Source organism: Lipophrys pholis, assembly GCF_963383615.2.
Source record: "Lipophrys pholis genome assembly, chromosome: 6".
Taxonomy (NCBI): Eukaryota; Metazoa; Chordata; class Actinopteri; order Blenniiformes; family Blenniidae; genus Lipophrys; species Lipophrys pholis.
The window spans coordinates 2,462,638-2,488,670 of NC_137629.1; the positions used below are offsets into that span (position 1 = coordinate 2,462,638).

At 41.4% G+C, this 26,033-nt stretch overlaps 2 protein-coding genes across 2 annotated transcripts; one reads left to right on the forward strand and one right to left on the reverse strand.

Moving 5' to 3' along the window:
* The first annotated feature begins 73 nt into the window (after positions 1 to 73).
* On the forward strand, positions 74 to 10,714 carry ppid (peptidylprolyl isomerase D). The gene is made up of 10 exons (XM_080465402.1): positions 74 to 427; positions 1,868 to 2,008; positions 5,537 to 5,643; positions 5,826 to 6,014; positions 8,165 to 8,287; positions 8,556 to 8,662; positions 8,755 to 8,896; positions 9,006 to 9,092; positions 9,850 to 9,892; positions 10,316 to 10,714. The coding sequence occupies exons 1-10, from the start codon at positions 343 to 345 to the stop codon at positions 10,402 to 10,404; spliced, it is 1,113 nt and encodes a 370-aa protein (XP_080321528.1). The 5' UTR covers positions 74 to 342; the 3' UTR covers positions 10,405 to 10,714.
* etfdh (electron transfer flavoprotein dehydrogenase) lies at positions 10,652 to 25,563 on the reverse strand. The gene is made up of 13 exons (XM_080465401.1): positions 25,351 to 25,563; positions 22,917 to 23,075; positions 21,120 to 21,349; positions 20,788 to 20,869; positions 20,225 to 20,343; positions 19,812 to 19,889; positions 19,451 to 19,597; positions 19,061 to 19,201; positions 17,850 to 17,993; positions 15,129 to 15,297; positions 13,928 to 14,110; positions 13,325 to 13,546; positions 10,652 to 11,216 (listed from the first exon to the last, which is right to left on the reverse strand). The coding sequence occupies exons 1-13, from the start codon at positions 25,379 to 25,381 to the stop codon at positions 11,053 to 11,055; spliced, it is 1,869 nt and encodes a 622-aa protein (XP_080321527.1). The 5' UTR covers positions 25,382 to 25,563; the 3' UTR covers positions 10,652 to 11,052.
* Between the last annotated feature and the right edge of the window lie 470 nt (positions 25,564 to 26,033).

Here is a 26,033-nt window from a genome sequence, read left to right on the forward strand (position 1 = left end):
TACACTGTTTTATATATTACTGGCATTTTTTAAAACCGTTGTAACTGTTCCGGTGGATTTTATTTTGAAATGTATGGCCGGGAAATTAGTTCAAGCCGAACCTTTTGCTTTAGCCAGGCTTTGATTCAAATAGAAAGTTTTTACAATAGATTTTCCGGGGAGCATTTTGGTTTCAAATCTTCACTCATGGTGATTTATTTATTTATTTTTGCTCAATTTTAAAACATCTAAACTCTCTGTCGTCAAATTTATTCTCGACATCTGCTTCAGACGCCGGATATCCTGTCGAGTCCAGCTAGCTTAGCTTAGCCTAGCCAGCACAGGAGCGGATTTGTCGTCAAAATGTCTCACGAAGTACCGTCCGACAGGCCGTCCAACGCCTCCAACCCGCGCGTCTTCTTCGACGTGGCCGTGGACGGGGAACCAGGTGTGGATTTTTAACGTCTTCTGCTCATTAAAACCGAGTTTTATGGGCTACTTTGGCGCTTAGCCACGTTAGCTGAGCATTAGCCGGGAACAGTCTATTGACTTCCAGAAACTTCCATTCATCATCTGAGTTATAAATCAGTAATGGGACATAAAATAATGTTAACATGTTTGTATTAACTGTTTAGTAACGTGGTGAGTCACAGATTGATGTTTGGAGGGTTATGGTTATGAATGAATGAATGAAGCACGTGTGTCTGAGCTTCGTTGTAACGCTTGTGTGTGAAAACTCAACTTTAAATGATTGTTAAAACCTTAGTTATGATCACTTAAACTAGTGGACAGTACTAGTGATCACCTGTGGTTAACTTAATACTTGTGTATTATCTGAGAATATTGTTTAAGTAGTAGTCAGCTCGTTGAGTTAGACATGTCAGGCTTTCCATTAAACAATAGATTTTACTTATTATATTAACTTTAAGTTTTGGTTTATTCTCCTTATATGCATCTTTGTTTTGATGTGTTTTCTTCATTCCTGTGTAAAGCACTGAATTGTCTTGTGTCTGAATGTGTTTTAAACATACATTTGCTAAAATATCTCTTTTAAGTACAAAAAAGAAGGAACAGACAGAATTAAAACAAAAACACACCAAAAAAGGTTAAAACAACCAATGAAGATAAAGTACTCAAAATAGCCAAAGCAGCTGTGAAATACAACAAAATGTAGCCTGAAATTGAAAAGCAAAAACAGTTAAAGGTGCTAAAATAGCTATAGCGAATCACTTAATATTAAGAAAAAATACAAAAAGAATTAAAAAAAAAAAACCTCTTGTTCTTTCATTATTGTTACGCATTACTGTTCATATTATTTTGCTATTCTTTTATCACTGTCCAATTGCTGCAACAATGCAAATTTCAAAATGTGGGACAAATAAAGAATTATTATGTTATTAAAATAAAGAAGAAGAATCAAAATAATGATACAGCTAAAATGGTTAACAATTGTTTAAAGAAAAAAGATAAAATCACTAAGACGGCTACAAAAAAAAGTCATGTTAGACTAATTTTAAGATAAGATATCCCTTTATTTATCTCACATGTGGAGAAATTTGCAGTGGTACAACAGGATAGTAAAGAGAAAGAAGCACACACAGCAGAAACTAAAAAAGCAGATAAAAATACAATATAATAAAAAATATGCACACGGTGCCTATTAGTGTGTACATGTACAGAATATGGGGGTGGATGTATTGCACATAGTAGATAGTAAATAAGTTTTTATAGATTATTGCACAGTTGGAGTGGAGTGATAAAGGTTAAAGGTTAGATATTGCAGCTCCAAACAACTTTCAGTCCAGGCCAAATGACATTGTATTATCAGAAAGTCATTCAGACTCCCGTCGTCACTGGACACTGACCTGGATCTGTTCTCTGTCCATAGCTGGGCGCATCGTTCTGGAGCTGTTTGCAGATGTCACACCCAAGACCGCTGAGAACTTCCGGGCGCTCTGCACCGGAGAGAAGGGCCTCGGCAAAACGACCGAGAAACCTCTGCACTTCAAAGGATGCCCCTTCCACCGGAGTAAATCACACACACACTCATTCACGCACAGAAACACGAGGCCGACTGAAACGGTTACACACAAATAATGATCACAGCACCATAGTGTTGTCACGATACCAACATTTTGGTATCGATACCGATACCACCATGTAGTTCGATACTTTCGACACTTTTCCAAATAAAACCACAAAAAATGTCATTAGATCCAGCCTGTCTGAAGTAGGACCAATGTCTTTAAATGGTTTGTTACTATGCAGTACTCTTTATAACATTAAATGGCTAAAATAAAATATTTTCATATTATATTATTTATTATATTATATTTATAATACTAATATTTATAATAGCTTACATTTATTTCCAGAGCTACTTTTTCATGGGTATATAAGTTATTACCTGTGGTTCTTTGAACTCCTGATGCAGGTCTGGGTGTTTGTCCTTCAGGTGTTTAGCAGGTTAGTAGTGTAGCAGGTTAGTAGTGTAGCAGGTTAGTAGTGTTTCCACAAATTACAACACTGTGACGCTCCACGACGACGTAACAAAAAAAAAAGATACCGGTACAGCCGGGCAATTAAGGCCCTGGAAAGTATTTTAAAAATCTTAATCGCGATTCTATCAGGTATTAAATTTTATACGCTTTGACTCGGTTGCGTTCTCGGAGCTAGGTCGCCTCGGGGCCGTGCGCGTACGGGTGTGACGTCACGACGTCACAGCGAATATTCCGGCGCAAAAACAGACGAGAAGGAAACAGCAGGGCTCGACATTAAGGCTTGTTGGAACGTCCGGGGCTAGTAAAAGCTTTGCTCGGGCAAGTGAATCATCTGCTCACCTTGCCCGAATGGGCTCGTGGTTTTTAGGGATAGAGCCGATCCGATACCAACGTAATTCACGGATTGGAGATTTCTGATCCATGAAGCCTCGTCTGCTTCACCTGCTGCTGAAATGAGTCCACAGTGTTTCCCTGCTGCTGCTCTGCTCGCTGGCTGCAAACTGTGGACTGGATTTCCTGAAGGGAGGCGGGTCTCAATGAGACCAAGAGTAATGAGTCAGGAAATCCATTCCACAGTTTGCAGCCAGCGAGCAGGCTAGGGAAGTAGCACTGTGCTATCCAACGTTTCATGACAACATGTTGCTGTTTGGACGGATTTTACTGTCAAAGCATCGACATGGATGTTAGCAAAGCCGTAGTACAGCAAGGTGGTCGCTCTGCCGCCAGACGTCAGCGCCAGCTCTCGGAGGAGAATAGCACTGACATCAAAACAGTGAACAGCAGCTCCTCCAGGCTGTCAGCAGGCGATTCACACCTCCGTGAAGCTGCGTCCTACTCCACGCTAAACTCCCTGAAAATAGTCCCAATGGTTGGAGCTGCGTTAGAGCTGGAAACATTCTGTTGGTGCTGCCTTGCTAAAGAATTTCCCCAGGGATTAATAAAGTCATTCTGAGGTTTTAAAGATAGAACTAGTTTATTATGAGGTGATGACATCATGCAGACCCCCACATTGTCCACATGGAACAAAAATACTTTGTACTGCTTCCTTTTCTGACCTGATACTAACCTCAAGTTGTCTTTTGAGAGAATACATGTATACATTAGTACATTTCATACTTGCCTGTAGAGAGGAGTTTATTACAGCCTCATATAAAATCAACAATAATGATAATAATATTAAACAGCTCTGGTATCAGAATAGTATCAGCAGATATACAAATCCAGGTATCGGGATCGGATCAGAAGTGAAAACGTGGCTCGGTGCTTCCCTACTGCAGTGTAGATGAGCAAGTTCCTGAAGCTGTCCCTCCATCAGACTCCTGAAATAAGAACATGTGAATGTTCATGAATTGTCCTTCAATATTGTTTTCAAAATACTTTAGTGACAAACTGGATCCACATTTTGTCAGTTTGTGTTCTACAGTACTGCACTCTGTCATGCATCAGTTTGTGTCTTTTAATTAGTGTACTCCAGTCACTGAATAATATCAGTTAATGTATGATACTATTTATTTTTTGTCTAAAACTAGTCATTAATTCTCTAGTATGCACAAGAATTTAATTCTTCCCTTTAAATCATTAATGCAGTACTTGTATATAATACAGTTGTTTTCAACTATTCAGAGGTAATTGAAATGACTGTTAATGTGTAAATAAATTAAATATGTAAATGAACTCTGATAGGCTAAAGGTCTAAATGTTTCAGTACTATGTCAGAATCTGCATGGATACTCTCATGGAAAGAAGTTAAACTAAAAATCATTTGTGAAATCCTGTTACGTTTGTCTCGTCATTTTTAATTGGAGCCAAATAACCTCAAGTTTATTCAAAAAACAATTACAGAAACATTACAATGGATTTAATGGTCGAATTCATACTTTACCCAAGCTTATAAATTTCCATTAAACTTCGGGCAAGTAAGAATTTCTCCGGGCAAGTAAAAAGTAGAAAGCACTTCCCCGAAGTCCCATATGCAAGGCACTAGCCACAAGACTGCTGTTGGCAGCGTCCTTCTGTGGTCCAGCAGCAACACCACCACCTGCTAACGTGACGGGTGAGCTCGCCAACACAGCTCCGACCGCTGACATCAGGGTGGCTATGGGCGGCACACCAACGCTGTGTTCAGAGGTGATCTGGTGTCTCAACACGGCAGCAAATCACCACTCACTGAACTCAAACGAAGGTCTTGCGGATATTTTTAAGTCGATGTTTCCGGATTGGGACATTGCTAAGACGTTCACCTGTGGCAAGGACAAAACTGGATAAGATTGGGGTTAACACTGTACTTTAAACAGCAGCTTGTTGACAGCATCAACAAAGCTGACCTCTTTGTGTTGATGTTGGACGAGTCTTGTAATAAGTTCTTGTTTTCTGCTGGTTGGAGTTGAATACCTGTTGTTACTTGTTGTGACTGAGAGGAACGTCAGTAAACCTGTTGTTGGTTTAATTCATTCTTCTGAGTTTTATTCCTTCTCAGCTTACCTCATTTGTGTTAAATTGTAAACTACAACAGTTCAAGATGTGTCGCTAACAGCAAGTTAAAGTGTCGATGAGGTCTTCGTTTATTTTGAAAGGTTTTTTAAAAAGTCTTAAAAAGGTATTGAAATGAACCTCAGGATTCCTGCTATATCCTGTCAGAGGCGAAGTCACTCCAGCAGATTTTAGGATTATTTATGCATGTGTTTAGGAAAATACAGAACCTGGATTATAGTCGTGATGCAACCGCTTTACATTCTCATATGTACGTGGATAGACAACTGCAGAGAGTAAAAACTTATTTTTACTGACAGGAAACCTGCAGAAACAGACTCAACAGGGAGGACGGAGTTAAACCGAACCCGCCTCTACTTTCATACTATTCTTACTTCTTCACCATTCATTGAAGAGTCTTAATTCCACTATGACGTGTTTCGACTTTCATGTAAATTACTGCCTAAATTCCAAAAGAGTTGAACTTCAGTAGAGTAATTGAGTCTCACGTTCTAAATGAGCCGCGTTAGTGTTCAGCTGCTCGATGTGAAGGAAAGTAAAAAGGCTGTAAATGTGTTTTTCTGCAGTTATAAAGAAGTTCATGATCCAAGGAGGCGACTTCTCAAACCAGAACGGAACTGGAGGCGAGAGCATCTATGGGGAAAAGTTCGAGGATGAAAACTTCCACTACAAGGTGATTTAACAAACCCAACATATCACTGCTCTTGTTGACTTTTCTCTCAAACTCACATGAGAGTCAAACCTGCAATGAGAAGGTTCCTGTGGAATGAGGAAGGACTTCTCAGTTTCTGGTTTTATATCGCGAGAAATGTAATGAAACTGTTTTTCCTGTCTCTGTTTTCCTTCTGCATGCAGCATGATAAAGTCGGCCTGCTGAGCATGGCCAACGCCGGGCCCAACACCAACGGCTCGCAGTTCTTCATCACCACCGTCCCCACGCCGCACCTGGACGGGAAGCACGTGGTGTTCGGACAGGTGGTGCGAGGAATGGGCTTGGTGAAGATGCTGGAGTCCATCGACACTCAGGAGGACATCCCGGTCAAGGTAATGCTCTCCGAGGACAACGTTTAGGATTCAGTGCTTTCCGTCAGTCAGTTACTTTAAAAAAAACACACATAAAAGATGAAGACTGTTGTAAAACAGAATCAACTATTGCCATGATCTCAGTGAGAACGGAGGCTCAGACTTCACCGTTTTCACAGGAAATTGTAAAATGTGAGTAACAGAACTTCTTTTGAAGATCGTTTCTATTTCTTCACATGAATTAAACGTCACTAACAACTTCTTTTATAACCTTAAATATTCAATCAGTTTCACTAGAAGAGGCTGCTTCTGAAGGTGAATACATTTTTCTACATACATCACAGCAATAACAGCATTTAAACTAAATATCAATGAACACAGAGGAGGAGTAAATATCAAGTCATTTTAGTTCCGGATCAGCGCGCAGCATAATTTGATCTCAATTTAGATTTCTCCACTAATAAAAAGGAAAGTGCTTATTAGTGAACAGATAAGTGAGCGATTAGAACCAAATCTAATTTCCTCCTTCGGCCTCAAAGCAGGCCAGTGCACAAAAAAACACTAAACAAATTAAAGTACTACAATAACAGCAGCAGGAGGAAATGTTAAAAAGATTAAATGTCATTTTGCAGATTTCAGAGCAGAAAATCCTCCTAGCAGTCTGGACCTCGTCAAATGTCTGGGAAATGATTATTATAACCTTTAGATACTAATAACATCAAAGTCCGATCAGTTTTTCTGATAAGAAAAGCAAAAAATATTCACATTTAATACTTTTCTTTTCACAAAATCTGAAGTAAATGTCTGAATAAAAAGTGACTAATATTTAATGTGTATATAATCAAATCCTGTTCTGCAGCATTTGATCACAAACTGACCCTTAACTTTGCTTCATGGCTCACAGTCATGCAGCTGGATCCACTGCTGCTCTGGAGATGTGACGTCTTCTCACTGAGGTCTTATGCTCTTATCACGCTTTCCCACTTGTACAAATTCGCCTCGACTCAGTTTTATTTGTTGTCCACATGATGCGGAACGAACATGCATTGGATATCAGCTCAAATAATAAATTAAATAGTATATATTTTTATATGTATATTAATATTACAAAATATGAATTTTATGATTGTACTTTACTGTCCGGTGTTTCGGTTTAACTGGTGCCCCTGTTAACTGGTGACTTCTGCCACCAGCCGTTAGCAGCAGCTGATGTTAAAATAAGACAAACAAACGCTACGATACTTTAAAGGGAATGTGGTTAAATGACGTTCTCCAGGGCAGCTGCTGGTTTTTAACATCTGCTGTGAGACGCTGGAGGAAGTTAACAGGGAAACCAGTTAATCCCAGACACCACGACTTGGAGACCTCCTGATCCTCGTAGCGTGTCGCTCCGTCCAGCTCCTGAATCCTCTGGTCGCCGCCAGACAAAGAAACCCCTGCAGCTCGTCGCTGCTCCACCGGGTTGATTTCTCTAGCGTAATCTCTCTTTGGGAGCGTTCTGGTTGTGATCGGGTTTTAAAAATGGCGGGTGGACGAGCTGCCCTCTGACTCTTCTGTGTCGTGACACGCCGGCCAATCAGCGGCTGCCGTCTGCCGACGTAACGCGTAATGGAAAACATCAAAGGCGAGTTGAGTAGGAACCAGAGGAAAAGCGCCATTGGTTCAACATGTTTAACACTCCTGTTATAACCTATTAAGTAGTGAATTCAGGTTTGTCCATCGGAGACAAGCGACACTTCTCGCTTTGGAAACGGCAACAGTTTTCTATTCCAACACGAGTGAGCCTTGATCTTAATCACATCCAGCGCCTTCGGGATGAACTGGAACCGAGATCAGTGCCTGAAGTCATTAATGAAGCAGCAGTAACATGGAAAGACTTCAGAGAAGAAGCAGAAGCTGCTTTAATGGCAAAACAAGAAATATCAACTGTGTTTGATTACAATGTCAATACAGCTGTGAGTACAGTATGATACTTCAATCTGCCATTACAAATGTTGGCAAAATCCAAAATCAGTGTAAAATCAAGAGGAAAAAAAGCTCCAACTGATTTCTGATTGATCAAAGTCGACACTCTGTCCACCGACACGTCATATATTGATGGGAAATCATTGCCTTTGTCCTGCGAGAGCTGCCTGCGCTATAAATAACGTGCGTGTGTGCGTGTGTTTTAGCCGTGTGTCATCGCCGACTGTGGTGAGCATAAGGACGGGGACAGCTGGGGAGCCGCAACAAGCGATGCAAGCGGAGACGCTCACCCAGACTTCCCAGAGGACTCGGATATCGACTTCAAGGACGTACGTACGAGCCTTATCTTGGGGAATGCATTTATGGAAGAAGGGAAACAAAACTTGTTTCAGTATCAGATGCCCAAAAACATTTAGTCAAAGAGAAACTTCTGCCCAAATAAAAAAGAGTCAACCTTTCTGCCTTCATACTTTGAATTTTCAGTTTTGATAGTCTGCCAAACTCTTGGCGGAGACGTTGCTGTTTGTTTCCGGTCTGCAGCTCGTGTTTATCTGAACTCACACAAACTGTAATCTGCTGCTTTTCATTCCGTTTCAGGTTGACAAAGTTCTGTCCGTTGCCGAGGACGTGAAGAACATTGGAAACAGCCTGTTTAAGAATCAGAACTGGACAGCGGCGGTGAACAAATACAGTAAAGCTCTCAGGTGATTGGGCCGACTGGTTGGTGAATCCTTGAGCAGGAATCAGGAATCTGCCCTGGTTCGTTCCCAGGCTCACTCTCCTTGGTTTCGATCAGGTATCTGGAGGCGAGCGGGGAGCTGCTGGTGGAGGAGGCGCACCAGAAGCTGGAGCCCGTCGCTCTGAGCTGCTTCCTCAACACGGCGGCCTGCAAGCTGAAGCTGCAGCTGTGGCAGGAGGCCGTGGAGAGCTGCAACGAGGTGCCTATCTGTCTCCTCCCACCTCGTTACAGTTAACAACGGTGGTTTTTTTAAAATGACTAATGTATAATAAAGCATTTTTTATTTTATTCTTTTAATTGTCTTCCAGGCTCTGGAGCTCAACCAGGCCAACACTAAAGCACTTTTCCGGAGGGCCCAGGCCTGGCAGGGGCTGAAGGAAAACAGTAAAGCCATGGTAACGACCACACAGCTCCTCTGTCTCCAGGGCTTCAGTTACTTTAAACCAGAGGCGTCAAATATAGAAAAGAGGCTCCAGTTCGGCCAGACCAAGAAAATATTGATTAAAAAAAAGAAAAAGAAAACAGTTTAATAGTTTTGGACACAACAGTGAGACCTGAGCTCGTTACCTGGTTGCTACATAACTAGCCTCAGAGTCATGACATCAGGAGTTTGGAAAAACTCCCAGAATGCAACAGTTAGGAAAAGTTTTCTAGATATTTCACAGCATTTTGCACCAGGTTTCATTACATTTGGCTTTATGTCGTGGTTGGAGTCAATTTCCGTTGTAATTGTTTGGTTGTTGCTGCATTATCCACATTTTCATCACGTATACTCTACAGAGTTTATATTTTGAGGTTATTATGGCATTGTTTTACCCGTGCGGCGCCCTCAGGATAAAATTGAGCTGAATGTTACACCGGAATTAAATTGACTCTCCTGGTCTCAACATTTCAAGCCACATTCAGGTGCTGGTTTGACGTCCATCACTGTTAGTTAGCTGAACTTCACCTGCCTCAGTCTGCAGATCCAGCAGGTTCCTCCTGTTTCTGAAGCCTCTGCGGACGTGATGCAGAACCTCTCATAACACCGGGAGTCTAGTTCAGAGGGAGAGAGCCAGACAGATAGTGTAATCTGTGTTATTCCAGCTGTAAAGTTCCTTATACTGAAAAGCATTGGAGACTTACCTAATGATTCCGTTTCTCCTCTTCCAGACGGATCTGAAGAAAGCTCAGGAAATTACTCCGGAAGATAAAGGTGAGAGCTTCTTCGTGTTTCAAGTCTTTTACATTTAAATATTTAACTTGGATGTTTTCATGCTTCGTTTAATTGAAATGGAGAATCTTATTTCAGATTATTTGGTCAAGTAAATAGTTTGGTCATGAATCACTCGCTGTATCAGTTCATTTGTTGGAGTTTCAACCAGCAACCTGAGCGCTCGGTAAAGCTGCAGCTATTCTTTCCTTTCTAACACGGTTTCCCCGCCCCTGAAATTATAAGCTGAGGTTTATTGGCTGCGGGCGGGCAGATAAGTGCTATCGGCGCGCCTTCAGAAGCACGCTGGCCTTTTAACTAATGATCAGTCTGCAGGAAACAGGCAATTTTCAGGAGCTTTAAACAGCGTGACTGTTTTAAGGTGACCCGCCCGCTGAGCTTCACTAAATGACTCTCTCTTGGCAGCTATCAGCAACGAAATGAAGAGAGTCCAGCTGAAGATCCAGGAAGAGAAGGAGAAAGAGAAGAAGATCTATGCCAAAATGTTTGCATGAAGCTTTCAGCCGACACTCGTTACCGTTTAATGAAACGATCCCTCCGGAGGAAGCTGCACTTCCTGCACGGCATTTCATCCTGAGCGCGATGAGGAGAAACTGAAGTCTGACCCGTCTGTCTTCTGTAACGGTTCGTTTCGGCACGAGAAACCTGGTTAACACTGGCCTTCGACGTTAAGTTTGTGTGTGTGTGTGTGTGTTGTGTCGGTAAACGTGGGGTTTTGATACGAAGCCCTCGGGGCCACATCCAGTCAACCCATTTGTTTTTTAATTTATGTTTTTACAGAGGCCAATAAAACAAATAACAGTCGGTGTTGTTCATTGATTATTGACCGTCTATCTGAAATACGTACAAGACCGCGTGGAAATAAAGCTTCATTTAAAAGCAGAGCTTGAATTCATTTAAATGAGGAAACAAAAACAGATTTGACTTTTTTCTTTTACATGGTCCTTTATGTTAAAACTCGTCTGATATAATTTACACCAAAATGATTCTACATTCTGTTATTTTACTGTTTGTACCCTCAAGCTGCTACAAAGTCGCTTGATCATTAGGCACTTTTTTTTTTTTTTTTTTACAGACACTGGCAACAACAGAAGCCCTGAATTATTGTAAAGATAATGTTTTTAAATAAAACACAAAGAGGTTCACATTCCGTTGTAGGCCGGCCCGCCACCGCCTTCGGGGACGACCCAGTTGATGTTCTGGCTCGGGTCCTTGATGTCGCAGGTTTTACAGTGAACACAGTTCTGAGCGTTGATCTGCAGTCGCTTCCCGTCTCCCGTTTCCATGGGAACGTACTCGTACACGCCTGAGAAGAACAAACCAAAAGAAGAGCGGTAATGAAGAACCAGTTTCAAGTGAAAACGTTTTGTTTTAGAAAAGTGTCACGTTTACGCTGCAACGTTTTGGAAGCTGTAGTTTACATGTTGGGCCACTAGTGGGTGCTGCTGTGTGTTTTTGTCATGAAACCACACGTGAGTGCAGACGATATTTTAAAATGAATGATGCACTTCTAAAGTACACCCTTGAACTTAATAGTTTTGTGACAAATTAATGTAATGTTGACTCACCCATTTATAAAACAAAACAAAAAAATGCTATCCCACTAAATCTTTGGCACCCCGATGTGTCAGGAATCACATGGATAGAAGATGACCAGGTGGGCCTGAAGGTTGTTTTTATGTTTTTTTCAAATATCCTTTAATCAAATAAAAGAAAAAGGTACTAAAGTAGAGAGATGAAGATGTTGACATGGATTTGCCAGAAATCTTAAACCTGACGTGTCCACGTGAGACGCTACAGTGAGAAGAGATGAATTACCAGCAAATACAAATAAAACACAAGTACAACAAAGACAATGAGGCTGGAGTGATAAACGGTGAACGTGTCGCTGAGACTCTGGAGGTTTAGATGTTTACTGTAACGCCGAGGATTTAAACGCTCTGCTGCTTTATGTCACCGTCAAATTAATGGAATCGTAGAGTGTCTTAACCTTTCTGACCCAAAGCTGGAATGTTTATACAAATAACTGGCCTGCTTAGTTAATCTCCTCTGCTCGGACGGCCTCGGTTGAGCGGTAAGTGCATGAATGTCGTGTTGCGTTCAGCTTCCCGGCGCCCACGCCGGACCTGCTCGCCATTAGGTTTCAGTTTCCAGAGAGTTGAGGCCGAGTCGGCATCTCAGCATCAGAACAACGAGTTCAGCTGCGCTCAAAGTGAGATAAACAAAGACGATACCTGGAGACCGCAAAGTGTTGGTGGCCTAATAACTGCACTCAATCCGTGACGCTCACTTTAACAAGAGCGCATTTTAAATAAAGATTGTTCAGGTTGAAGAGACGTCTCCTCAAACAGCTGATTGATCAGTTTAGCAGAGGCACTGGATTGTCACAGAATACAGTATTAACATTTCTACTGGAGGAAAACTTCCTGAAATTTGTTTTCTAATGAAACAAATCTCAGATATTAACTCTATTAATTCTTCTTTCGTCAAGAGATCTAAATTAACACAATACCCAGAGAAAAATGACCAACTTCTAAAGCTCCATCATATGTTAAAGCGCCGGTAGTCCCATTTTAAAGAATTTCCCCAGGGATAAATAAAGTACTTCTGATTCTGATGAGCCAGCAGAACACTTGGTTCTACTGCTTACTGGAGGTTCCATCCACCAAAAGCGTTCTTTTCTTTAGTTCTTTCCTTTCCCACGTTTAATCAATGTAGTACATATGTACACATGTTTCTCAGTCAAAGTGCCTTGAATACATTGTAATTTGTCCAGTCGCAGGTTTTCAGTTTAATTTGAGTGCAAACAGTGGAATGATATTAAACACAGACACACGCAGGGTGTGTGTGTGTGTGTGTGTGTGTGTGTGTGTGTGTGTGTGTGTGTGTGTGTGTGTGTGTGTGTGTGTGTGTGTGTGTGTGTGTGTGTGTGTGTGTGTGTGTGTGTGTGTGTGTGTGTGTGTGTGTGTGTGTGTGTGTGTGTGTGTGTGTGTGTGTGTGTGTGGGGTGGGATTGAACCGCCGCCGACACTGGAATTGGAGGAAAATGGTTTCTACTGATTCATAGCAAACGCTTCATGTCTGCAAAGGTTGAGAAATTTACTGCTTACAGTCATTATGTTGTTATGTAAAGAATAATAGAAAAAGAAAAGATAATACAAGATGACACATTCAAATTGGTTTTTTTTTTATATCTGCAAACAAGAAGATTAAAAAAAAAAAAGGGAGATAAAAACCACTTTAAAGCCAATATCATCCAGGGAACACTTAGTTTGTGACTCATGATTACATCCGGCTTTCACTTGTAATCTGTACTGATGATCTCAGTGTAACGAAGCCTGTAATTCTCCGTCGCTGCGGCACTGGGAGCAGATTTACTCTTATCGGTCCGCAGACAGAACAGTGATGGAGTTACCTGCGGGGCAGAAGCGCTGCTCGGGCCCGTCGTAGATGGCCAGGTTCCGGCTGACGGGCACGCTGTCGTCTCGGAGGGTCAGGTGGGGGGGCTGGTCCCCCTCGTGGTTGGTGCCACTCAGAGCCACGGAGGAGAGCAGGTCGAAGCTTATCTTGCCGTCGGGCTTGGGATACTCGATCGGCGTGCAATCTTTAGCCGGCTTCAGCTGGCTCGCATCGGTGCCTGAAACAAATTGAACACAGCAGGTTTTGAAATGTTGATTTTCCTGTTGAGATAACCTCAGACTTCACCTGCTCAGACGCCACGGCCGCCATCGTGCCAATATTGACGGACTGTGGCAAAAACAGATATGAAGCTAAATCTGGATGTTACATAATCGACCAACGCCAATCGACTCTATGAAGGTTGTTCCTCCAGCTGTAATCTTGTCGGTTTTGTGGCTCCTTTTCACATTTCAGTCCAATACTTTCATTGCCTTTTTGTTTCCTCACATTGAAACCTCTTGATCATCAGCGTCATTCTTTTCATTCTACGGCACGGACGCTGATAAGACATCCTTCCCGTACAATACATAGGTAAACATTGCCGTGGGGCCGGACTCACCGCAGTGTTTAAGTGTCCAAGGCTCTTTTCCTCTGAGGATCCAGTAGAAGATGCCGGTGTAGACCATCCCACCGTACAGACCGAAGTAGTTATGGAAGGACGGCCGGATGTTTCTCACCGAGTGCAGCTCCTTCCACACCCACGAATCCTTCAGGGCGTCGGCGTACGCGGGCACATGAAGGCCTGAAATACGTTACAATAACAATTTCTTTCTTTAGAATCTGTTGTTGATGTGAAACACCTCAATGATCCCAACGTTTTGTTTTTTTAAACAGCGTCGACAAACATTTCCCTGATTGGAGTCCATTTTTAATTGATTTGAGTGATAACGCTCGACGTTCAGACCCCGCTTACACGACGACGTGAAAACACAAAACTTCCACTGTGAACTGGATGAATGTTTACACGTCGACGGTGGACGGAAAACTTATGCGCTTAGTCACGCAAAACGCAAATGATTGAAAATGCTCCGACTCTGTCTCCATGGAAACGGTATATTGACAGTCACCGTAATAACAATCCAACTTGGTGGTCTGTCTGTGTTCTCCCATTTTTAATGTTTACAGCTCATTGTTCTCTGCTGTGTGTGTGTGTGTGTGTGTGGTTTCATTACAACAAATAAATACCAACTAGTGGCTTAACATTTAATTCCATTCTTTTTAGTGTTTCTGCTGTTGCCGTGGAAACACAAAACCATTTTCACTTGAAACTTCAGGTAATCTTGGACAGTGCTGGTGAAAGTTTCCAGTGCAAATAAACCTGTAACTATCGAGACAAAACAAATTAACTTAATAATTGAATAATAAAAAGTTTTTCCTCCTATTGAAGACAAGCTCTGCTACAGAAATGTGTGAGCTTTAACATCCTCAGCACTACACTGAGGTCACATTCGTTTTAAAGTATTCCTTATTTAACTTCCCCTCTCATCACATGAAACCTTTGAGCTTCTTCATAAAGCTGCTCATGATTCTCAGAAACGGTTCCCTCCAGGACGTTTGATGACGCTGCAGCTCCGTGGACGTGCCAGCAGACGCGTCGTCACTGTGAACCTCTGGTTATCACCCGACCTTTAACAGAGCGGCTGTAACTCAGGTGTGTGAGACTGGCTGTTGGAAGTTTAACTCCACGATGAGTCACTTCTGTGCAGGGCAGCGTTGGGAGTTTCAATGAGTGAAGTTCAAAGGGGGATAAACCTTTTTACCTGCCGTCTCCGACTCCACGCTCTCTGCAGTGATTTTGGGGAAAATGGCATCTGCGGCCAGCATGCCGCTCTTCATCGCCGTGTGGGTTCCTTTGATCTTGGGGACATTCATGAAGCCGGGGCTGCAGCCAATCAGCAGCCCTCCAGGGAAAGTCAGCTTTGGGATCGACTGGAGAGGAAGAGGACAGAGTTCAAGGCCTTTTTTTGGCTCAAGGTTCTGGGATCCGACGCTTCTGACTCAGTTTCAACCATATGGTCTATGTTTGTTTATCATTCAGCCTTTTTCTGGGGAGCCACTTCCACATTTCCTCCAGAGTAAGTCAGAAAACTCATGCAAACATGGAAATACACACTAATACTGATACGAAGAGACATCGTTTTCGCATGTTTTTGTCTCAAAAAGGTTTCGTGCTTAAACGGAGACGTTTTGAAAACGAAGTCAGTTTCAAGGTTGTTTTAAATCAGATTTTAATAAAGTGCAGTTATTTACATTCACTGTGTTTTGAACTGTGAATGCAGAAGTAAAGCTCATTTTGTCTCTGATCTTCCCTAAACGGAGTCATGTGAATTTCTGTTAAACTTTTAGAGTTAATAAATAAAATATAAAGACACGAATCATGATAATAACTTTGGAATGGCAGCATAAACAGACAGAATACAAATATCAACAAACACATTTTCTAGGATCACAAACTTTCGAGTCTATAAATAAAACAAACACGCAGCAGGGTGCCAGCACAACCCAGAGCAGTTCACTGAACATCTGTAATTGTTTCTGGGTTTTATCGCAGTTTTCATTTCTCACTTCAATGAAAAGTCTGAATTCAACAGTCTGCGGAGGACATTAATGATTATGAAAAATAGATTGAGCAAACTGAACAACCCCCTTGTGATTAGTAACGGGGTAATTTCAGGAAATAAGGGACACTCAAGCCCTGTTTTCAAGCAACAACTGAAAACTTTAGTTTTATTTTGGGTTTCTGTTTACTCGAACGGTGCTCAGAGCCACTGGAAACTTTTTCAAAACACTCCGACTCTGCTTTTGTGGAAACGTGCGACTTTTCTGAAACGTTGCTCCTGGTTAATAAGTTTCCACTCCGGGGGGGATTCCAGAAAGCCGGTTTTGTGAAAACTGAGAGCATGTTAACCCTGAAATGAGGGAAACTGAGTTTTCTGTTCCAGAAAGATTTAAGCTCTGACTCAGTCGCCATGGTAACAGACTCTATGAACTGAACCTGCTGGCTGCCAGGTTTTCTAGAGGAAACCCTGAGATTCTACTGGCTCCTCCCACCTGAAGCTCCCAGAAATTATTTGAGATCATTCATGAGTCTTTTGGCCCAGATGAGATTTACATTTCTTTTTATTTTCTCACTGTATAAATTCCCTCCTGAATTTCCCCCTGACTCACATCAGAGAGCATTTTATGCACAGCATTAATTTTTTTTGCAAAATGGCAGTTTTCTTTATAATATTTATAAAGCAACAGGTTGTAGAGTGGACAGAAAAGTATGTGTATGTGTAGTAATTTTACTATTTTATTATTTTACTGAGTGTTGGCGTACACACGGTCACATATAAATGCCTCCACTCTGATAAAAACGTGTAAACATTGTGTGAATCTACTCAGTGGGATATTAACAGAGGAGGAGTTCAAACAACATTTTCTGAGGGGTTTAAATTACTACTTTAAGTAGCTACTGAATGATTTTTTAATTCATCCATCCATCCATTTTCTCCCGCTTATCCGTTTCTGGGTGGTGGGGGTGTCAGTCTGAGCACCGTCACCCAGATCACATTGCATCGATTCCTGCAGGTGGTGAGCCCACGGGAAGGTGGCGCCCGGTGTGGGACATAGAATAGAATTACAATAGAAGTTTATTTTTATGGCACCTTTCCCAGACATGAGTTACAAGGTGCTTAACACCACTACAAACTGAAAAAATAAAAGAAATAATTAAAAAATCTAATTAAATAAAACAGAGATAAGATCATTAAAAGTGTAGAAGCAAGAAAAAAGAAAAACATACATGGTTATACAGAAAAGTTAAATTGAGCAACATTGAGCAGCTACAAGACAAAGGCCTGCCTGAATAAAAATGTCTTTAACTGCTTCATAAAATCACCACAGGAGTCAACACATCTCATCTCATCACATGAACCCACGACCTTGAGATTGCGAGTCTCATGCTGTACCAACTGAGCTCGCCGGGGATCATTTTTTTTAATAGCCTACATAAATTGAAATCCTAAAATTTAAATCAAAGTGAGGTGCAATCATAGCATATATGCCTTTTTATTCTGAATTGTGGTTTTATATTTCATATATAGCTGCTTCCAAGTCGCTTTCCTCCTGTTCGATTGCTCCTTATTGAAATTCAGATTTTATACCTCGTCTTTATTTCTACTATCGCGTTGCCGTCTCTCTCTCCTCTGCTGCTGCAGCGCCGGGACGTTTACAGCAAAATAACTGGGTTTTTGGTCTGTTGCAATAGTGACAATAGAGTATCGGGGCTCCACTGATGAAGCTCTATATTCTGGCTGTTAAGCCGCGTAACTCAAGGTTCACATACTGAGAGTTGATTGAACTAATTGAGATCAGCTGTTCTGGAACTGGAAACTCAGAGTGAGTTGACTCGGAGTTCAGAGAGAGACTCAGAGTTTGTTGAACCTCCTTTCTGGAATCCCCCCCCCCCCCCAACGTTCCTGATTGATGGCGCGTACCTGCATTCCTCCCTCGTTCAGAGCTCTGGCTCCATAAGCGATCCTGCTGCCTCCCTCCAGTGTCGGAGCCACAAAGGGGTGATGCTTCCAGCGCTGGAACTCTCTGAAGGGGCTCAGGTAGGGGTTGGAGTAGTCCAGACCAACCTGTGTGAGGCGGACAAATATTACAGACCAAGACTTTTCCAACGGATAGCATGTTTGTTTGTTTTTCTCAAACTGTATCTTCCAGACAAACATGCACTTTTTCTTCTTATTTAGTTGGTTTTGCCACTTAGATATAAAAAAGAAAATACCACTACATAATGCTGCTGCAGTCGTCAATGCCACTGATAGAAAATGAGAATAAAAAACGTCAGTCAAGGACGAAGAAATTTTATAGCAAACAAACTAATAAAGGACTTTGGTTCTCAGGGGTCACATATACAAGTGTAGGTTGAACTACACCGAGTGAACAACCGCTTCATTAATGTGGATCTGTAGATCTGGGTTTGAGCTCCTACTGGATGTAAAGATTGATCACAATCAGAACAAAGCTGCAGGAGCCTGTGCTCATGGTGCATGCTGGATGCCCTTGATCTCTTCCTGCCCACGTGTTTTCAGACTTTAAGAGTCCAGGTTGTAAAAACATCCTGACCAGAAAGTCAGAGTTTCAACTTTGAACTCTGATTACTTTCTTTAATTAGCTAGATCTTGGTTTATCCTCAGAAAGGCACCATCGACTCTGGGAGGTCTGCAGGATGAATCTAAAGAAATATTTTCACACATTTGTCTGTGTCAGTTTGTTGCATAGCAACTGTGATCAATCCTGTAAACAGAGGAAAATAGAGCCAGAGGAGGCGGACATGCCCGCATTTTTATTGACAATTTGACTCCAGAGGCTCAGGATAACTTCACAGAGCATCATTGGTGACAAGATTTTGCCTGATGGATCCTTTCATGTTTTGGAAACTGAATAAATTAAAAGGGAGCCAATGAATGAATACAAATTCTGCATCTTTTAATGGCTATTGACATATTCTTTAAAGATTGCCTTCCCCACCTTCCTTTAATTTGAACATACAGCAACATCATAGTGTATGGCTATATCTAAACATTGTGCAATATTCTATACTCAGAAAGAGCGAGAGCAAAGGGAACCTAAAACCAAAAACTACAAGGTCCATATGTATAACATATATTACACGTGAAACGTCAATATTTGAGTCGCTCACCACAAAACCCAAGGCCACCAGAGGCTCTCCTTCATTCAGGTGATAGAGGAAAGATCCACCATATGTGTTTCTGTTCAGCGGCCAGCCCACAGAATGCTCCACTCGGCCCGGCCTCCACTTCTTCTCGTCGATCGTCCACACCTTAGGAAGAAAACGTCAGTATATTTCTTTATTGTTCACTTTTGCATGGTACCTTAGGGGGAACTGTTGCCTAATTAGATCGCCTCAGCACAGATAAACAGGAAGTGAGCCGGAGATTCCAGCAACTACTTGTGTCTGTCCCCTCAGAACAGATTTAACTCATTAAGAAAGATTGAACCAGATTAGAGAGAAACAAAATTTAGGCCACAGCTCGTGTGATCCTACATCTCTGTTGTGGACAAAACTTGCCTCCTTCAGGCCGATGGCGTAGGTCTGGGGCTCGCAGTTCTCTCGCAGGTTGAATTGCTTATAAAGCTGCTTGGCCAAGTGGCCGTGACAACCCTCTCCAAACAACGTGACTTTAGCGTGCAGCTCCATCCCCCTCTCGAAGACATCCTGACGGAAAGCAGGGACAGGCACGAATGAATAAGGACGAGCAGCTGAAGTGGAGTGAAAAAGGCCTTCACAAAAACATCTTGTTCAACTTTTTATATGTGGGCAACAATAAACACGCACAACAGAGCTGGGGAGGAATGCTCGGCTCAAAGAGTCAAAGCTGTGACGCACTGGAAAAGTTGAAAACAACCTGAAAATATTCCTAAAACGCTACCTTTGGTGACCCGTCCTTTGCAATGCCGACGTCATTGGTGGCGATTCCTTTTACACTTCCATCTTCGTGGAATAAAACCTTAAAGTAACCGAGGTAGAAGGCAAAACATGAAAACACAAAACAAACATCCACATTTAATGAGGGGGGAAACTTTCTTTTAATATTTATCATTTTTAGCCTGAGAATCAACATGATTACTGTCACACAAACTTACAATCACTTAAAAGGAGGAAGAAAAAGACCAAAACAGCAATCACATTATTGGTAAAGTTGGAAAACTTTGACTAAACCTTGAGAATTACAATGAAAGGATTCTAAAATAAATAAATAAATCAGATCAGTAGTGATGAATGTTGTTTTAAAGATAAATTCAAATGAAGAAGCAGAAATGGTTTGCTGGCGTTTCAGTTCACCTCAGAAGCAGCATAACCAGGATAGAGCTCCACCCCGAGCTCCTCAGCCTGCTCACCGAGCCAGCGCACAAAGTTCCCCAGCCTCACAATGTAGTTCCCGTGGTTATTCATGGGCAAGCCTGCAAAAAGTAGTTTTTTTAGGCGGTGTGATAACAATCCAGCATAATAAGACATGACGGCTGCGTCTTATTTAAGGTACAAATACATCCACTCGTCTTGGATAGTACATCTACAATGCAGACACATTTCTTAAAATTCTGTTATGTATCTTCTTCTCTCGTGCAAAATCCATACTAAATTCTCCAACTGTACCATGTACTTATAAATATAACGTGTCTGTCTATGAGACCATCAACACTGCACCACAACAATACGTACAGGTACATAACAGAAGAAAAACACTTATGAGAAGATTGTATGTGTCTGAAAAAGTGCCATTATGTCATATTGAGCTCCCGGTGTTATGCAGAATTCTGCATCACAGCAACATAGAGGCCTGTCGTGGTGTATTTGGACAAATCCAGTCCATCAGTTATACTTGAAAGGAAAGAAAAGACTTTTACCAGGCAACATGGGGACTGGGATTCTGTGTTTCTCTGTTAAAATGCTGAACACATCTTCAGTCACTGGAGTATTCAGAGGCGCCTGAAATAAGAATACATGTAGTCTTTATACTGAATATGTCCATGTAATGAATATAAAAGTACACTTGAAATATTAACACAGAGCACATCATTGAATAACGGTATGTCTAGCATGTAGCTGTGTTAAATATAGAATAGCGGCGGTGCAGTCACATAATGTGGTCTCTTGCACAATGTGAAACGACAACATGGGGGAGCTCATGTAACCAGCCAACAGTCCAGCCGGGGAGAAATGTGGAGCAGACACTTACTCCTCGTTCCTTCCAATCGGGAAAGAGCTCGCTGAGAGCGCTGGGCTCCAGACAGGCTCCCGACAGAATGTGAGCTCCGATCTGAGAGGCTTTCTCCACCAGGCACACCCGCAGCTCCTTCTCCTGTTCGTTAGCGAGCTGCTTCAGACGGATGGCCGCCGAGAGTCCAGCGGGGCCTCCGCCGACGATCACCACGTCGGCCTCGTCGGCGAACCGCTCCATCTCAACGCCTGGAAGCAGATGAAAAGACGGAGAAGACGGACTCAATGAGATGTGCTGAACACTGAACACACACAGGCATCACTTTGATTCTACTGGACATCTTCTGTGGGAATATTGAATGTAAACTCCAACCTAATTTATTATTTAGGTACAAAAAATAAACACAAGCTGTGATTCTTACCTACCTTAATGTTAACATACGCTTACTGTAAGCATAGTGTTGTCCTCATGTCTCAGTCTGTCTGTGGAACAACGGCGTTAATTCAGAGAAACAAGGACTGAGCGCATCCTGTCATGAGTGAGCGTGCAGCCCCCAGGAAGGAACCGGGTAATGAGACCATCTTGAAACATGGTCACAAGAAAACTGCTTTCCCCTTTTTTCTCAATAATAACAAATCCCTGTCAGCGTCTCTTTGGGGAAGACAATTAAGCAGCCGCACGCTGTGTGACTTCGACCATCTCAGACAAAAGATGAGTCACGGTGAACTTTATTATTACCGAGGGGGAATCTGAGGTGCAGCAAGCAGTAAAACATAGATAACAAAGACCGCGGTCCAACGACACGGACGTACAACAACATATTTACACCTATTGAGCAGACCAACAATGCAAATGTCCTTATGTTGAGAAATATAAGGGATTATCGTGCCTTATGGCCTGTAGCAGTCGATAAAAGAAAAAAAGAAGACGTTTTTACACATTGATAGACTGAAGAGACTGAGAGCTGATGGTAACACATTAAAATCTTTGCCATCAGTCTGATCCTTTTTCTGTCTTCTGTTTGTGTAACAGTTACTCAGAATTACTCAAAAATGATGCTTTAGTTTAAATCACATTGATGTTGAGAAAGGACTCAAGTCTTTTACTACCAGCTGTGATCATATCCATCTTCATTTAAAGGAGACATGATGACTGTGTTGTTGCAAACCTGATGATTTTAGCATGTGTATATAACGTGATGCGGAGGGAACACAAGGTTTAGGGGATCAACAAGAAGTATTTTTTAGAATACAGTTCACTGCAAGTATGGCTGATACACTCATGAACAGCGAGCTCGGTCTACAGTCTACAATACGCACAGCGCAGTGCCTAGATAGACGCTACGCACTGCGCTATGTGTGTACACTGGAGTCTTCAAGGCCGTTGGAGGTGACGTAGCGTCGACCTATAGCCTCCGCGCATCGTTTGCGTACGGAGCATGATTTGGCTTTATGGCATTTAATAAGTACTCGAATCTGTACTTGGTATGGGCAAGTAGCAAAAGGTTAGTACTCGTACTGTAAAAAAAAGTGCTATCGGCGCATTCCTAATGAAAAGTCTTGAAAAATGGATCGCGATCACAAGATGTGTTCAAAACTACTTTCTCTTTAGATGAAAGTATTGAGCCATTATTACCAATCTGTAAGTAGAATAAACACCGACAATCAGAAACCTGTATGAAGCCAGGTCATGTTGAAACATCTCATATGGAGACGAATGAGGAAGTGGATCACCCATGAAGTCATGATACACACAGTGAGCGAAGCGTCAACAACGTTCACAAACTGAAGATACGCCACACAACTGGGGCCTCACCTTCCCATCGTGGGTCTTTATCTCGAGAATGGATGGTGTAGTGTGTGGTGATGGGCGGCGTTGCGGCGGAGGAGCGAGCCCTCCGGTGCAGCGTCGTGTACAGCTGAGGGCCGGCGTGTTCGCCGGGCACGCCTTTGAAGGCCCGGATACATCTGTGGGCTGCAGGAACGAGAACAGTCTGCAGTCAGAGCCGGTTTAATCAGGTGGGAACACGAGTAAACAAAACGCAGGTTGGACACACGGCGGGAATGGAATATCTTGTAATGGTAAATAAAACTGTACAAGGTCAGCCAAGTTCACTTTTAACCTTTTTATTCACCAAGAGTGCTATTCATTAAAGCTCGTATTGCTCCGCAGCATTCACAAACGGAAGATAAAGTTGGATCATTCGTTACCACAAAACCTAGAGAGAAAATACTCGCCAGAAATGGATGACATGTCTCAACATTTCCCGATACTGTGCACCAGGAACTCCAGGTAAAAATGGTAATTTATTCTACTTTTCTATGTAATCCTTTTATTACACGGTTATGTAAAAAGACAGGTGAAATGTTTAAGTTCTTGTATTTATTTGCACTTGAAGAGGAAACGTTTGAAGTGTTGTTTTATTAAATAGATTTTTCAGAAGAAAATCAGCCATGTGTTTGACACGCAGCTTCAAAGTCAGTGTTATGTGCCAATTATACTTGATAAAAAAGTATTAAACTCACAGATATTGCACATATTTCACCAGATCTATCTGTAAAAGACTTACTATTGAGCACTTTAGTCATCTGTTACTTTTTTTGTTTGTTTGCATTGCTGTTATATTTGATGATCATTTGTGTTATTTTACATTGTTTTGTACCCACATGTCTGAAATACTTAATAAATAAACTATTGTCTTACTATATAAATTATTTATTCTCAAATATAGTGAATCAATTTTGACTGAATTTATTTTTATAAAATATACATTTAGTTATATTGTCAATAAGGAGTTTATATACGGAAATATATATATGTATGTATGTGTGTACATGGAATATATCGATATATCTATGTTGATGTACATATGTGATTGCACACATCTTTGAAATGTCAAAGGCCTGAAATTACTGAATATAAAAAAGATAAAGATGACTATTAGAATGATTCGGTGGATGTTTGAAAACTTGCGCAACTTTTGCATGAACAATACTCGAATGCATCAATCGGGTAAACGAACTGGAAGGAAAAGATTCAGGACAACGAGGCAAAACACACCATAATCAACATTTTTGTAATTATAAAGCACGTAGTTGAAACGACAGGAAAACAGAAGATACAAAAACAGATCGTGTTTTTCTAATGTTTTTTTTTATAAAAAGAGTCACAGTTTAGCTCTGTATATATATTCACAAATAATATTACTAATTTCATTTTTATTCTGTCCCATTGATATTTTAACGTCTATTCATTCTGCGTGGAGCAACGTCACAAAGAATTTCCCTCAGGGATGAATAAAGTATTTCTATTCTACAAAGTATTCAGGAGGTTTATCAGAGCTTTTAGTTATTTAAGTATATTAAACATATTCATGTTCAACAATCAAGTGTAAGCTAGAGGCCACAACAACTGGATAATTTCCAATTGTTCTCAAATATATTTTAATCAATAGAAAGATTTGAGAAAAACACATGCAGGAAATCCACTAAAAAACTGATTTCAAATGGTCACTGAGAGGAAATATTCAAAATTTTAAAGAGATGGGTAAACATTAACATATTTAGACTGCAGCCAAATGTAGACTGAGGCTGTAAGACGGTTTACTGTTACTCAAAATGGATATTTAAAATGAATTAAGTATAAAAAATACTGCTTTTTATTGATGAAAAGGTTTCATCTGATTTTCTAACATCAGGCCTCTAACAGTGTGACAATAACTTTAGGATTCATGCCTGGAGGCTCAGCCAAACAAATTAACTATCAATGAACAATTACAAGCCTGACAGAAACAGGAGAAGTATTAGAAGAAGTAATTTTGTCTGGAAAAAGTTTAATTCTAGAACCAGAAGCTAAAAGTAAAGCAGAAGCAGCTGCAGCAGGTTCGAGGAGCTAACACTAACACTTCACTGAATGTAGGCTAATAAACATTCTCAGATAACTGGTTAAACCATCAAAATAATTAAGATTATCTCCCGAATGAGTTAAAAGTGTTTAAGGCGGATTAAATGCAGGAATAGGCCAAACCAAGGACACTGACGTCTGGACGGTTCACCTTTAACCTACATAATAGCTTCAGGCTAACTCCAGTTAGCTCATGCCAAGAGGAACATTTATACAACACCTGGAAATAAACAAGGAGAAACAACTACCCGAGTGTTTTTGAATATATTCACAGAAGCTGTTAATGCTGCACGAGTTAAAAAAAAGTCCACTTTAAAGCGAGCTAACATGCTAATAACTGACGTACCTCGACATGAGTATCTGCTAGCTGGAAACATCGTGTGTCAGCTTGTGCACGCTCACGAGCCAACAGCGGGGTGTCTTTTTCCACAAAGCCCCCAAAAGAAACGGTCCTTTTCTCACTTTAGTGCCAAGCTTGTGTAACCTGGCCGCCTGGCACAGCAAATACTTAAACACCCCCGAAAAAACACGTCTCATAACACTGACGTTAAGGAGGGTCAAAAGCTGCGCGGTACAGCGCCGTGCACGAGCTGTAACTGCGCAAGTGTAGATCTCTGAACGAGCTGCTCGGGGAAAGATGCAGTAAACTCATGGATAGAGAGGTTTATGAGTCTGGGAACGCGGCGAAGCCGCTCCATGTAGTGCACAATGTGAAAGTTGACGGGGAGGTTTCATTATATGAAGTAAACAATGTTTAATAACCATTTCTCACTCTATTTTAAATAAAAAAGTCCCTTTTGATGTGGGACTACCTATGCATTTCACTCCACACTCCAGGCCGCCAGAAGCCATAGAAATGTAGATTGTATGTATGGGGGATAATTTTGCTTTAATTATGGTAACTCACATAAGGTCAATTTTTTTATTTTACATGACACTTTTGATGGAGTTTGAGAGCTTTGCAGTACTTGATATAATTACTTAGAATTTGTATAATGTGGCAATGTTATATTCAATAAGTAACTCTTG

Coding starts and splice junctions, on each gene's coding strand:
- ppid (XM_080465402.1), top strand. CDS start 343: ATGTCTCACGAAGTACCGTCCGACAGGCCGTCCAACGCCTCCAACCCG. Junction 428..1,867: donor GGCCGTGGACGGGGAACCAG/GTGTGGATTTTT, acceptor CTCTGTCCATAG/CTGGGCGCATCGTTCTGGAG. Junction 9,093..9,849: donor AGGAAAACAGTAAAGCCATG/GTAACGACCACA, acceptor CTCCTCTTCCAG/ACGGATCTGAAGAAAGCTCA.
- etfdh (XM_080465401.1), bottom strand. CDS start 25,381: ATGTTTCCAGCTAGCAGATACTCATGTCGAG. Junction 21,350..22,916: donor TAAAGACCCACGATGGGAAG/GTGAGGCCCCAG, acceptor ATCTGCTTCCAG/GCGTTGAGATGGAGCGGTTC. Junction 19,890..20,224: donor CTGGTTATGCTGCTTCTGAG/GTGAACTGAAAC, acceptor GGTTACTTTAAG/GTTTTATTCCACGAAGATGG.